General features: G+C 39.1%; 1 protein-coding gene across 2 annotated transcripts in view; it reads right to left on the bottom strand.

Moving 5' to 3' along the window:
* The window catches only part of LOC124722935 (glutamate receptor-interacting protein 2), a 454,066-nt gene that overhangs the window by 139,529 nt on the left and 298,406 nt on the right, over window positions 1-16,131 (bottom strand). For both annotated transcript variants that reach the window (XM_047248095.1, XM_047248096.1), the window contains exon 8: window positions 2,247-2,476. In XM_047248095.1, the coding sequence (XP_047104051.1) occupies window positions 2,247-2,476 (230 nt within the window). The remainder of the gene's footprint in view (window positions 1-2,246; window positions 2,477-16,131) is intronic.

Here is a 16,131-nt window from a genome sequence, read left to right as displayed (position 1 = left end):
TCTATGCTCTCTTCAAATTTCCATCTGTGATACAGAGGATATTGATATCTTCAACCAGTACCATTCAGGCTCTGTCAGAGGTCTTCTCTATTGAAGGACTGCTGAAATCCATTGTCACTGACAATGAAACACAATTTTCTGTTACGTGTTACTGTGCTCCAAGCATTGATCCACTGTAGGTGAGTGGTTGCCTTTCCCTTACTTTAAATATAATAGAATAATCATTAGGATAAAACTGATAGTGAGGTAATTTTATTGTTACAGAAGTGCAGAATATTAATAACATGCTGATGTTCTATCCATTATAAATCTAAACATTTCTGAATGAAACAGAATGTCAAATGACTAAAATTTCTGGATCTATATGTGTGAATTCTGTACCATAATCACTGTGGTTGCCAGAAATAGTAAAACATATTTGCAGCAATGTCTTTCCATTTCATTATATGAAATTACTTGTGTTGCTTGTTTGTTCCCATATTTCCTAAAAACATTCATCTGTAATGTGGAAACTTGGAAGTGTATTTCTCTTTTGATTGTCTTGTAACAAAAGTACACTAGCTGTTTAAGTCTAAAGACATTTCATCCACAATTTTTTTCCAAAAAAGAACAATAAATGATCTACTTCACAAAATAAGGATTGATTCCTGAATATCTATCAGCAAACTGATGTTTCTTCATACATTCTTCAAATATCTGATTTGATGTATCGGTTTTTATATTTCAGTCCTCAGTAGAGCACTCTAAATGCAGTACAGGAGGATGAATAAAAGTTAAAGTGGAAACCCCTCATTTACTTGCACGAGAGTGTTAAACTTTAGTTTTATTTGTCATGGCATCTCCTTTAACTACAGAAACAAGAGATGATTTAAAATCACTATGTATGAGTACAAAAAGGATCTAATGAGTAATCTAATGATTAGTATATTTTATTTAATAATTCATTTTCGACTCAGTTTATTCTGTGCAGCTTTTACATCTTTGAGCATTTAACATGCTACTGATGTCACAGCATATACAAAGCAAGAGATGACACAACAATCCCCATGGACACCAGTCAATGAAATAATTATAGTAGCTTCACATAAAAACATATTTTCACTGAACAATTGCACACTTTTGCAGTATTCAGTAAGTGCACTTGTTTCCAAACCTTTGTGCAGAAGGTGTAGTGTATTACACAACTGTTGCAGTGAATGTTATGAAAAATTTTATTTGCTAATTGTTGTTAACAGGTCATGGGCATGTGAGAAACATTCAGTGGAAATGGGTTGACAAGTTATGAGTTTCAAGGGAGTGTCTGGCTTAACTATGTTACCAGATCATAGGCTTAACTATTAAGTGGTCTTGGCTTTGAAAATTTGTTGCTTGCTCTTTCTGTGGCTCATCACCAATGAAAGTTTGAATAATATACACTTCATAGATGGTAATAACATCATAATGAACACTGACTCACACATATTTTGTAATTTCCATAATTCAGTACAATATGTGTTGACCAAAAGAGAGATGGTTCAAATGGCTCTGAGCACTATGGGACTTAACATCTGAGGTCATCAGTCCCCTAGAACTTAGAACTACTTAAACCTAACTAACCTAAGGGCATCACACACATCCATGCCTGAGGCAGGATTTGAACCTGCGAGCGTAGCAGTCGCGCATTTCCAGACTGGAGTGCCTACAACTGCTCGGCCACCGTGGCTGGCCCAAAGAGAGAAATAAATGTCAATTGCAGGGCATGTATGCTATGAGACAAAGAATCTGTATTCCTATGATATAATAAAGTGCAATGAATCTGTCATACTCAGTAGTTTAACAAATTTTCACACAGGAATGTTTTAAAAGCAGTAAACAGACTTCTTTTTTTTTTTAAATTGGGTGAAGTAGCTGTTGGATCACATCCCCAGGTATAACTTTCTGCAATACTGACTCAGCCTGTAGTTAGTATCATATAATAAAAATATGTATCTATATGCAAGAGTATTTTACATAATGCATAAATCATTTTGAAAATATATCTGTGAACAATTAGATGCTTGCACAAGGAAACTGTCAAATTTTAATTATGTTTTATTGTTAACTTTTACACTTTATAGTTGCATTAAGGTGACTTAAGTCTAATATAACTGCAGAAAGATGAGTGGATGAATAGTTAATTAACTGACTGAGTAACATTTATCATCAATTCCTTCACACTCTGTATGACTTGATATAGAATTATGCTTAATACTTGACATACATCATACCTGTGATGGTAATTCCCAGTCCATTGCCTCTCTTTGCCAGTTTTATTGAAAAAACACCACTTGATGGTACAACTGAATCTGCAACATCAAATTCTAGTTGCAGAGACAGAAGAGAACCTTCACAGGCATCCTGTAGTATCTGGGTAACAGCTTCAGCAGGCAGGTGTTCTTGGTCAACCATCCTCCCATTCACAAACAGCAAACGGTCACCTATCTGGATGCATCCAGATCTATAAACATTGTATAGCAAGAAAGTTTTTCAATTTTTAATAATTTAGAATAAAATAATTGATAAAATACATCAAAAATTAAAATCCAGCATTAGTGCCCACTTATAATTGGTAAACTAGACAGTAAGAACAAGAAGGTTCATTCACGTTGTGCCTTAGCCATACTTGGGATTTTAGCACCTATATCCACTGTCTATCTACTTCAATATTGTCAGTAGTAGTCATATGCAGTGATTATTTCATGATTCCAATGCCTTCCACAATGCTAAAGTGCAGTAAAAACATTAGACAACAAATACATTTTAACAAAAAAATCCTGCTTGTTATTTAGAATGAAATTCTTTTTTTGAATTGGTAACTAACTAACCCTAATGAATATTGAAAGCATTGACTTAATGAGTTAAAATTTAGCATTCAAATTAAATTTACATTAATAAGATATTATTATATTTGGATACTACATGAACCCTTTAAGTAACAAAACTGTGGACATAATCCAACCCTGAAGCAATATGTCTGGTTTCTTTCTGTCTATATTATTGCATAACACTCATAAGCATTGTGAGTGTAGTGACAAGACTGATGTCCAAGAAAACTCTCTTCTCAGTTGGTCAATGTTGACAAAACAGTTTACTCTGCTGGTAGTGTTACTGTCAATGCAAATTATTTCCTAGTTGCCAATGTGTCTCAGCACAGCCTGGATATGTCATTCCTGCTGTATCACAATCATTTTGCATTCCCTTCCCATCACCTTTGCCTGAAGGTATATTCATTGCCTCCACAGAACAGAAGATTTTGTAAGGCAAATTACAGAGTTAGGAACCCTTTGCCACTGTTTCTTCTTGATTTTGTTTATTATATAACATTACATTACACTTATGACCTTTGAGATGGGAGGTTATTTTGATTTTAAGTGGTAAATGATAGTATATGACTGTGTTATGACATTCATTGTTATATCAAATGATAGGCTACATTTTAAGCTGATCTGATGTTTTATAAATGGCTGAATAAGTGGAGGGGTAGGCCAAGCATTATAATTCAATGTCTAATCTTACACCATATCTCGCTGTTCAAACAGAATTAATTACTTGCTCAAGATCCAGTTTGATGTTATCAATTACCATTTCAGCAAATTCCTCCTCGACAAAGATCTTTGTCTGATATGAAGATTCAAAGAGAGAAATTGTCAATATAGACTATTTCCTACACAGCATCATAGCAAGCAGCATCTAAGAGGGAAGGATTTTTAAGAAATCAGAGAATGGCTAGAAGTAGTGTTGCACTGACTGCTTTACTCCAGGTTTAGAAGAAATTTCTTCTGATAAAGTAGGGCTCTCAATCATCTAAATTCTATGGCATGTTGCATATGTGAAAATTAACAAGAGAGAAAAATGAATGAGGGAATTGTGGGATAATATTAATTAAAGTCCTTTTGTTTTCAGATTCACACAGTGTATGTGTGGTTTGGTGGCCCAGTGGTAAAGTTATTGTTGATATTTGTTTTATGGGCATTGGCCGATGGTCCAAAGCAGAACTCTCTGGCTAACATTTTGTCTTCCCATTCTGGAGACATAAACAGGGGCTTTAAAGACCCAGAAAGCAGTTACAGCCTCAAACAAGCTCACAAAGATGAACTCCTTATATGTATCCATGCAACAGTCAATATGCATTGTTATCATACTGCAGCCTAAGAGTGAGAAGTCATGCCAACATACAGGATGTTCATTTTAACTGACTTTGCCGGATTTCTTTCTGTGGGGATATTTAAAACATAAGGTTTACCAGAAATTGCCAACAGGCCATGAAGACAAGGTTGAATGCACCAGAAATACCTTTGCTGACATTCCTGCAGATATGCTTCTGTCCTGTGTATGGTCATTTGAAAAGCAGATCACTAAGTGTATTGAAATTGGTGGTACTATGTTTGAACACTTAGTCTAACTGGAAAAGTAGAGCAGCATTTGCCATGAGCCGTGTCCACTGTGACACATCAAGTATTCCCCTGTTTGATATATTGGAGGAATACAACACTGCAGATTGAGTTTCCAAATAGAAGGTATAGAATACTGGCCTGTCTTACCCTCGCAGCATGGAGGTGGGGTCCCACATGCCACGGGATATTCCAGGGCCATTGAGTAGCATGTTGAAAATTATGATTTTGTACCCATTTCTATTCCTCCAATTACAGCACCATCTGTGTCAAAACAAAGAAAATGCTTCAGACAAGAGTATGTATATTTTGCCCTAGAATCGTAATCTGCAATAAAAAATGGAGTTTAAGATTTAAAAATTGTGCCCTCACCACCCACACACAGGGTGGGATAACGGGTCGAGTGTGGTATCATTGCATGTCCACCTCCGACACAAACAAATTTGAATCATAACTTTTTTTCATCCAATATGTAGTTCCTGAGATACTTCAATGTCTTCAGTTAAAATGAACACCCTTTATATTATGGCGCTTGCAGTGGGAAAGAGTTGGAACTGTTTGTTTTATTTAGCACTAAGGCCCACAACTTGTCTAATTTCAGTCACTCTTCTTTTATTTTAAAGTTGTTTTTGTGCTTTTGCATTTCTATGGTCTCCCTGTATATTATAGCACAGTAATGATTGGATCTTACCAAAACAACACTGTCAGAGAAATGAATCTGGTGGTCCTGTGAACCAGTGCATGATCAGCTGTATATTTACTGTAACTCAACATTGGAGTTCACTAATTTTTTCCAGTATGTGAGTCATATGACCACCAACTCTTACTTTGCATACCTTCTTTTTTAGTTTCATGATATTAAATAGGCATAATTTTAGACTTCTGCACTCCACTGTAGACTCATGCATTTATGTAATCTTAAATTGTATTCTATGAATGACAATTATAACACACAGTAGCCATATAACAGAGGGAGTTTTGCTGTCAGTAAGTTTCCTTATGTATTTGAAACTAGATTAGATGCTTTCATTGTTTTCCCTTTCATACTGATTTCTACCTTATCCAATGTACTAATGAAGCCTGTAATTGAACGAAACTGAGCAACAAATAATAGTGATGATGATGATGATGATGATGATGAGATGATTAAATTCACAGGCAAAGAGTTTGACTACATACTGAAGTCTGTTGGCAAAGAATTTTACACAGTTGTAATTTCAGTAGATAGTAAATATGATATCAATTACAGTACCTATTAGAAGTATTTGTCTCACATTTTACACATTTTCTCCTCACCATCATTTACATAGGGATAAAAAAATAGTAGTACACTCTTTTAGAGGCTACAATTCAGTTAAGATTGTAGCAGTGCGTACAGAGAACATGAAATGATTACAAATCCAGATCAATAGCACAAGTTGTTCTGAAGTACCAGGTATCTACCCATGCCAAAACACTCATATTAGTACGTGGTGTGACCTCTGGGGGTGGCAATACAGGCACTGATGCTGGCATCCAGTTGATTGTACAGATGGCGAATACTGTCCTGGGTTATGTTATGCCATAACTGCTTATCATGTTCATGTAGTTCTGTAAGACTTGTTGGTTGATGAGTCACACAAGTCACTTCTTGTTCCATTACATCCCACACATGCTCAACTGGAGACAAGTCCAGGGCTCATGATGTCCAGGGGTGTTGCTGCATGTCTTGCAGAGCACATTGAGTTTCACAGGCAGTGTGTCAGTGTGCATTATCCTCTTGGAACAACACATCACCTTCCTGTTGCAAGAATGGCAAAAGAACAGGTCTAACAACCTTCTGCAGGTTCTGTGTGCTGGTTAGCACCCCCCTCCCCCCCCCTCCGAAACACAACAAAGGTGAACAAGAGTTTTAGTTTCTTGTACCCCAGACAGTTAAGCCTGGAGTGGGGCCAGTGTGCCTTGGATGACTGCTATCTATGAGTCAGTGCTCACCAGGTCTACATCGTATGCAGAAACAATCATCACCTGCATGCAGGCAGAATCTACTTTCATTGATGAAGACCACACACCACAGACCATCCTCCAAGAGATCATCTGATGGTACTAGTTGAGCTGTGCAGGTCAACACTGTGGTGTGAGTGGAAGACAGGCTAGAGGTGTGCATGCCCATTGTCCCATTGATAATAACTGGTTCACAACAGTTTGTGTTGGCACATTTTGGTTCACAAGCCCTCTTATCTGTAGAGTGGTAGCTGTACAATCTGTCACTGCTGCCCTTACAATATAATGATCCTGGCAGGTGTCTGTGCTGCATGGGTGTCCAGAAACTTGTCTACAGGTGTGAGAATATTCATGTGACTGCTGATGCCAGCATCGTTGCACAACTGATGCATCACTTACAACTTGTGTGGCAATTCTCTGAAAGGACCATCTTGTTACTCAGAAGGCCACAACTTGACCCCTTTAAAACTCTCTCAGTTGGCTGTAGGAAGCACAAATGCATCCAGCAGCAGGATTGTCTGATTGCTTGCTTCACGTGTTTACACCACACTGAGCCTTCTGGCTGTGAGCATTCCCTATTAAAGGGTAGACACACATGGCGCTCTGGTAGCAATGCCACTATGCGGCAGATGATGTTGAAACCACTATCAGTACATCTACTACCCCCACATGGCATATGCCATCATTGGATAAAAATTGATGTCAGCTTTCCAGAGGTACTAATTTTTTTCCAGCAGTGTATATGTTAGTTTTGTTTTTAGTGCAAGGACAACACTTCTGCACTAATTACACTGACTGCAGTTTGTAACTATGTTGATAATGTAACAAACGAACTATAGCTTAAAGAAGTTCATAACCCTTTAACTATAATTAAAACTATATTACTAAATGTTTCTGTGTAAGAGTTAGTTGAACTGAAGTCTGGCCCCGACCTCTGTTCAAGCAGCACCAGGAGTGTGGATCACTTGTTTGTCTGTTACATTACAAGCTTCTAAGTAGAAGTGAGTTACTTATTTAGGTTTGCCTGTGTGATTTTGTACTTCAGTCTTAAATTTCTTGTATGGTTATTTATTATTGTGTGTAGTCTTGTATTTTAGTAGCTGTGTAGTGTATATTTATGCCACCTGTACTGTCACTGTCTTTCGTTTTGAACAGGGCAGTGAGCTGGTGACCATTGTAGATAGCTCAGTAAGCCACTCACCTCTTTTCTAGCACCACAAGATGTGTAGAGTATTTGTTTGTGCAATATTGTGAGCTTCTAAGTAGAAGTTAGTTGCTTATTTAGTTTTGTATTTGTGGTTTTGTAGTTTAATCTTAAATTTATTGCATGTTTCTGTACTGTAGATTTCCACAGTCTTTATTATGGTTAGGAAAGGCAAATGCTGTGTTTGTATGTAAGGTGAGTTGGAATCCCTTTGCTCACAGCTCCAGACAGTGCTGTCTTCAGTCATGCAGCTTGTGGTTGTTGCCAATTGGCATCACATCACTGTGGGAAACTGGAGGTGGGGATCAAAGGGATGTCCATCCACCAAAGGAGACAGGGGGCTACCCATGGTGACACCATCAGTCTGTTCAAAATATTCTTGATTAAACATAAAATAAGTTGAGGAAAGAGTGTGCCTGAACAAAGCAGTGATATCATATGAACACTGTATTTCTACTGGACATTCAATGGAGTATGAGGAAACAATGATTTTGTCCACTGCAACGTCTTTCTGGGACTCCATTATTAAAGAATCCATAGAAATATGAATGGCAGAAAATCTGTTAAACCGTGACAGTGGCTACCAGCTGGACAGTGTATGGAATCCCATCATCTCCACGGTTTGCTCAAATCGAAGACGACAGAGTGGCCGTGGCAAACAGCAATGCAGAGAGTGACTGAGTTCCGCTATTCCACCAATGAGGGTGCTGCCGGCGGGCAGTGTGGTTCATCTATCAAGTTTTCGACGCATGCGCAGAATAGTTACAGTATGCTATATATTGCGGAACTGAGGACGTTTTTGCCAGTCTGCGACGGCTCACCTGAACATGACTGGCAGGTGCCCAGATGAAATATCATGCAAAATATTGAACGTCGACTGGCTGCAAGCCCGAAATTTGTTTGATCAGTCAATTCACCAGGAAAATTTTAAAATTAACATCAGACGCCTTTACGGGGAGGAGATGGCCTCACATATCCAAAGTTTTGAGAAGCTACGTGGTAAAAGAGCAAAGCTTTTAAGTTCTTTAACCTTTTTATTGAGATGTCGGGACCATGGCATTATACCAAAATTTGCGAGAGTGATTCATTTCATTAAGACCGCTGCTGCACGGAAGATTTCTGAGAAGGCTGCTCATGCTATTGCCAAAGAGAGGATTTGCTACACAAGAAGAAGGTTAGATGCTATTTCAGCAGAACTTTACCAGTTACATCTGAACGTTGCGAGGTATCTTTCTCCTGTATCATGGGACTGAGTTGATGGAGTGACTTTGGCCAAGTTCGAGTGGATCTACAAGGATGCTAATTGTCAGCAGATATCAAAATTTGATCGCCTGTTGCCACAGAAGCCGTCGCCAGAAGGGGTAATGGTACGACGTTCCATTGTCAATGTCACGGAGAAGAAGTTGGACGATGCTACACTGTCTGTATTAAGCAAGGGACTAAATTTTGCACCTACACCTACAGCACCGCCATTAATAAGTATTTTGAGTGGTGTTGATGAAGCTGTATGACGTCTTCCTTTGGATGCTGCAGACGAAATAAGAAGGGAAACTTGCCGTGCTCTGTTGAAGGCTCCTACTCAGCGCAGTAATTTAACCTCTGCAGAAAGTGCTGCATTACAAAATCTGAGAGAGGACCCTGACGTAGTGGTATTGAAAGCTGACGAAGGTAATGCAACTGTTTTGTTACCTCGTGGTGTGTATAAAGATAAGATGTATGGTCTACGTGTGCAACGGAAAACTTCAGCACTATTAAATTCCTCCTCCTTACCGCAAGAGACCATCAAGAGTTTAAGACCACATGGTTGTGTACCTCCAAGACTGTATGGCCTTCCAAAAATTCATAAAGAGGGTCTTCCTCTGTGTCCAATAGTGAGCAACATTGGAGCGCCTACATATGATTTAGCTAAGCATCTCGCTTCCTTACTGAGACCTTTTGTAGGCAAGTGCTCACATCACATACGAAATTCAGCTGATTTTATCAATAGACTGAGGGCTCTTTGTCTTAGCAGTGTAGACCTTCTAGTAAGTTTTGATGTGGTCTCACTTTTTACAAAAGTTCCTCTTGCAGATTCTTTGACACTGATTGGTAACATGTTTCCTGTTGATATCACTGCTATGTTCAGGCACGCTCTTTCCTCAACTTATTTTATGTTTAATCAAGAATATTTTGAACAGACTGATGGTGTTGCCATGGGTAGCCCCCTGTCTCCTTTGGTGGCCAACCTTTTTATGGAGGATTTTGAGGAGAGAGTGCTTGAATCAGCTGCGCTGAAACCAACAGTTTTTTGGAGATATGTGGATGACACTTTCATAGTGTGGCCTCATGGAGAAGATATATTAATGGAGTTTGTACATCACCTCAACTCCATTCATAGCAACATCCGGTTCACGATGGAAATAGAGAAAGATGGCTGTTTGCCTTTCTTGGATGTCCTGGTTCGAAGGAAGATTGATGGTTCTCTAGGGCATTCAGTTTACTGGAAACCTACTCATACTGATTTGTACATGCAAGCATCGAGTTGCCATCACCCATTGCAAACCATGAGTTTGCTTAAAACACTTGTTCATAGAGCTCATACTGTCTCAGATCTAGATAGCTTTCCTCAAGAACTCGCGCATTAAAGACAGTTTTCAGCGAAAATGGGTATTCCATCCGGCAGATTAACAGGGCACTAACAGTTAAAACTAAGAAGCAGGAAGTGAATAAAGAGGAGAACATGCCGGAACAATATTTAGCTTTTCTTCCTTTCGTTGGCAACACTTCATTTAAAATAGCAAGAATCCTCCAAAAATTTCAGGTAAAAGTGGTTTTCTGCCCACCATCGAAGATTGCGGACCTTGTGGGATCGGTTAAGGACAATCTGTTACTATGAAAGGCCGGAATTTACAAGATACCATGCCAATGTGGTATGGCATACATAGGTCAAAGCACACGCACCGTGAAAGAACACTGCACTGAACATCAACGTTACACTCACCTTTTGCAGCCAAGCAAGTCCGCTATTGCTGAACATTGTATTTCTACTGGACATTCAATGGAGTATGACGAAACAATGATTTTGTCCACTGCAACATCTTTCTGGGACTCCATTATTAAAGAATCCGTAGAAATACGACTGGCAGAAAATCTGTTAAACCGTGACAGTGGCTACCAGCTGGACAGTGCATGGAATCCCATCATCTCCACAGCAATGCAGAGAGCGACTGAGTTCCACTATTCCACCAGCGAGGGCACTGCCGGCGGGCAGTTTGGTTCATCTATCAAGTTTTCGACGCATGTGCAGAATAGTTACAGTACGCTATATATTGTGGAATGGAGGACATTTTCGCCAGTCTGCGACGGCTCACCTGAAGATGACTGGCAGGTGCCCAGTTGAAATATTGTGCGAAGTATTGAACGTCGATCGGCTGCAAGCCTGAAATTTGTTTGAACAGTCAATTCATCAGGAAAATTTTAAAATTCACACTTCCATCTTATTTTGAATAGGTACCTGACTCATACAGGTATAGTTAGTGATTGCTTCAATCTGACCTCAGTATGCCGGTGAAGATGCCCTGAATGAAAAAAAATCACAACACCAGATACAGAATGATACACCAGAGCCATACACTGTACACAATGGTCTCCTCTCTCAGTAGTACCATATGGCTATTGGAGCCCGGTCTTCTTGTGACCATACATTCTCATGACTACCAGTATCAGGAATCATGTACAGTGAGTACATTCCTGCCAAATTTCTCTGTAGTGTCACAGAGGGGACATCCAGCTTCTTCTACCCCTGTTACACAACCCTGCTCAAACTCAGTGAGGTGTTGATAACTGTGTCTTTGTCACCTTACAAGCATTCTTGGCTAACACGAACTCAACATGCCCAGTTTCAAAAGTAACTAATCTCACAACTCTTACTGCATGTATTTAAAGCAAATCTGATTTAAATTTTCATAGTGATGCTACTACCACCACTAGTGTGAAATTGGAATAAACATCATCTTTCAGGTGTAGAAACGTGCCTACTTACTTTTGTTTATTTTGCACAACTCCTTCTTGGTGTTGTGATTTTCTTTTCATCACTGTATGTTTAAAGTGGTAGACAATAAACTTAACCAAAGTTGTACTAAATGCTTACTCCAAAAATGTTTTTGAGCAAGTAGTTCAGGAGCCCATACAAAGCATAGATGATTGCCATAACATAAGCTCACTGCAGTGAGACTCAGTACCATAACGCCCAAATCGACCAAAAATAAATGCAAAATAGATCTGTTTGGAAAAGCAGATACAATTTTGCTTGACACCTTCCTAAAACAGAGTCTCCATTCCTTCCAAATTATCTATGTAAGTGATGACCGGATAATGCTTAAATTCAAAGAAATACTTGTAGTGTTGGTGGCAACTAAGAGTTTCATGTCAAGTAAATCAACAAGAGATGAAACAGATCCCCCATGGTACACAACAAACATCAGGGCATTGTTGCAGAGGCAATGGAAAAATCATACCAGATATAAATGTATACAAAACCTGCAAGGTTGGTGATGTTTTACAGAAACATGAAACTTAGATCAGACTTGAATACAAGATACTTTTACTAGTTTCCATGACTAAACTCTGAACTCTAGCAGAGAATCCACAGAAATTCTTATTGTAAGTAAAGTATACCAGTGCCAAGACACAATCAACATCTTCACTCCATGATGAACGAACCACTGAAGCAGAGTTACAAAACATGGTTTCCTAAAATTCTTTCACTAAAGAAGATACTGTAAATATTCCAGAATTCAGATCAAGAATAGCTGACAACAAAAGTGATCTAGATGTTGATACTCTCTGTATAGCAAAGTCCAGATTCTATACCAGTTATGTTCCTTTCAGAGTGTTGTTGTTGTTGTTGTTGTAGTCTTCCGTCCTAAGACTGGTTTGATGCAGCTCTCCATGCCACTCTATCCTGTGCAAGCTGCTTCGTCTCCCAGTACGTACTGCAGCCTACATCCTTCTGAACCTGCATAGTGTATTCATCTCTTGGTCTCCCTCTATAATTTTTACCCTCCACTCTGCCCTCCAATACTAAATTGGTGATCCCTTGATGCCTCAGAACATGTCCTACCAACCAGTCCCTTCTTTTAGTCAAGTTGTGCCACAAACTCTTTTTCTCCCCAATTCTATTCAGTACCTCATCATTAGTTATATGATCTACCCATCTAATCTCCAGCATTCTTCTGTAGCACTACATTTCTAAAGCTTCTATTGTCTTCTTGTCCAAACTATTTATCGTCCATGTTTCACTTCCGTACATGGCTACACTCCATACAAATACTTTCAAAAACGACTTCCTGAAACTTAAATCTATACTTGATGTTAACAAATTTCTCTTATTCAGAAACGCTTTCCTTGCCATTGACAGTCTACATTTTATATCCTCTCTACTTCGACCATCATCAGTTATTTTGCTCCTCAAATAGCAAAACTCCTTTACTACTCTAAGTATCTCATTTCCTAATCTAATTCCCTCAGCATCACCCAAGTTAACTCAACTACATTCCATTATCAACAATTTGATTTTGTTGATGTTCATCTTATATCATCCTTTCAAGACACTGTCCATTCCATTCAACTGTTCTTCCATGTCCCTTACTGTCTCTGACAGAATTACAATGTCATCAGCAAACCTCAAAGTTTTTATTTCTTCTCCATGGATTTTAATACCTACTCCAAATTTTTCTTTTGTTTCCTCTACTGCTTGCTCAATATACAAATTGAATAAAATCAGGGAGAGGCAACAATCTTGTCTCACTCCCTTCCCCACCACTGCTTCCCTTTCATGCCCCTCGACTCTTGTAACTGCTATCTGGTTTCTGTACAAATTGTAAATAGCCTTTCGCTCAGTGTATTTTACCCCTGCCACCTTCAGAATTTGAAAGAGAGTATTCCAGTCAACATTATCAAAAGCTTCCTGTAAGTCTACAAATGCTAGAAACGTAGGTTTGCCTTTTCTTAATCTAGCTTCTAAGGTAAGTCGTAGGGTCAGTATTGCCTCACGTGCTCTAATATTTCTATGGAATCCAATCTGATCCTCCCTGAGGTCAGCTTCTACCAGTTTTTCCATTCTTCTGTAAATAATTTGTGTTAGTATTTTGCAGCCATGGCTTATTAAAATGACAGTTTGGTAATTTTTACATCTGTCAACGCCTGCTTTCTTTTGGATTGGAATTGTTATATTCTTCTTGAAGTCTGAGGGTATTTCGTCTGTCTCATACATTTTGCTCTTCAGATGGTAGAGTTTTGTCAGGACTGGCTCTCCCAAGGCTGTCAGTAGCTCTAATGGAATGTTGTCTACTCCCGGGGCCTTGTTTCAACTTAGGTCTTTCAGTGCTCTGTCAAACTCTTCACACAGTATCATATCTCCCATTTCATCTACATCTGCATCCTCTTCCATTTCCATAATATTGCCCTCAAGTACATTGCCCTTGTATAGACCGTCTATATATTTCTTCCACCTTTCTGCTTTCCCTTCTTTGCTTAGAACTGGGTTGCCATCTGATCTCCTGATATTCATACAAGTTGTTCTCCTTTCTCCAAAGGTCTCTTTAATTTTCCTTAGTCAGTATCTATCTTACCTCTAGTGACATAAGCCTCAACATCCTTACATTTGTCCTCTAGCCATGCCTGCTTAGCTATTTTACACTTCCTGTTGAACTCATTTTTGAGATGTTTGTATTCCTTTTAGCCTGCTTCATTTACTGCATTTTTATATTTTATCCTTTCATCAATTAAATTCAATATTTCTTCTGTCACCCACGGATTTCTACTAGCCCTCGTCTTTTTACCTACTTGATCCTCTGCTGCCTTCACTACTTCATCCCTTAAAGCTACCCATTCTTCTTCTACTGTATTTCTTTCCCATATTCTTGTCAATTGTTCCCTTATGCTCTCCCTGAAACTCTGTACAACCTCTGGTTTAGTCAGTTTATCCAGGTCCCATCTCTTTAAATTCCAACATTTTTGCAGTTTCTTCAGTTTTAATCTACAGCTCATAACCAATAGATTGTGGTCAGAGTCCACATCTGCCCCTGGAAATGTTTTACAATTTAAAATCTGGTTCCTAAATCTCTGTCTTACCATTATATAATCTATCTGAAACCTGTCAGTATCTCCAGGCTTCTTCAATGTATACAACCTTCTTTTATGATTCTTGAACCAAGTGTTAACTATGATTAAGTTATGCTTGGTGCAAAATTCTACCAGACGGCTTCCTCTTTCATTTCTTCCCCCCAATCCATATTCACCTACTACATTTCCTTCTCTTCCTTTTCCTGCTATCGAATTCCAGTCACCCATGACTATTAAATTTTCGTCTCCCTTCGCCTTCTGAATAATTTCTTTTATCTCATTATACATTTCTTCAATTTCTTCATCATCTGCAGAGCTAGTTGGCATATAAATTTGTACTACTGTAGTAGGTGTGGGCTTCGTGTCTATCTTGGCCACAATAATGCATTCACTATGCTATTTGTAGTAGCTTACCCAGACTCCAATTTTTTTATTCATTATTAAACCTACTCCTGCATTACCCCTATTTGATTTTGTATTTATAATCCTGTATTCACCTGACCAAAAGTCTTGTTCCTCCTGCCACCGAACTTTGCTAATTCCCACTATATCTAATGTTGTGGCGTAACAAGCTAGTTACGCCACACTGAGAAGGGAGCCGAAAGGCACGCGTACACACACGCCGACTGGCGTCAAGTCTGGAACAGGATACGTTATGACTGCTATCAAGAAAATACGTAGCTTTGGAATATACTTAACTTTATTCTTTGTTGGTTTACAACGTTCTTCTTGAGACATTTATACGATAACTCTCAAACTAGGTAAGGCTAATGGCGCCTTGCTAGGTCGTAGCCATGGACTTAGCAGAAGGCTATTCTAACTGTCTCTCGGCAAATGAGAGGAAGGCTTCGTCCGTATTGTCGCTAGCAATGTCGTCCGTACAACTGGGGCGAGTTCTCGTCCGTATCTCGAGACCTGCCTTGTGGTGGCGCTCGGTCTGCGATCACACAGTGGCGACACGTGGGTCCGACATGTACTAAATGGACCACGGCCGATTTAAGCTACCACCTAGCAAGTGTGGTGTCTGGCGGTGACAACACATCTAACTTGTACTACTGTAGTAGGCACGGGCTTCGTGTCTATCTTGGCCACAATAATGCGTTCACTATGCTGTTTGTAGTAGCTTACCCGGACTCCTATTTTTTTATTCATTATTAAACCTACTCTTGCATTACCCCTATTTGATTTTGTATTTATAACCCTGTATTTGCCTGACCAAAAGTCTTGTTCCTCCTCCCACCGAACTTCGCTAATTCCCACTATATCTAACTTTAACCTATCCATTTCCCTTTTTAAATTTTCTAACCTACCTGCTCAATTAAGGGATCTGACATTCCATGCTCCTATCCGTAGAACGCCAGTTTTCTTTCTCCTGGTAACGACATCCTCCTGAATAGTCCCTGCCCAGAGACCCGAATGGGGGACTACCTC

This window comes from Schistocerca piceifrons, chromosome X (assembly GCF_021461385.2).
Source record: "Schistocerca piceifrons isolate TAMUIC-IGC-003096 chromosome X, iqSchPice1.1, whole genome shotgun sequence".
In the NCBI taxonomy this organism is placed as follows: domain Eukaryota; kingdom Metazoa; phylum Arthropoda; class Insecta; order Orthoptera; family Acrididae; genus Schistocerca; species Schistocerca piceifrons.
The sequence above is the reverse complement of the archived record's forward strand: the minus strand, read 5'-3'. Positions and strand labels throughout refer to the sequence as shown.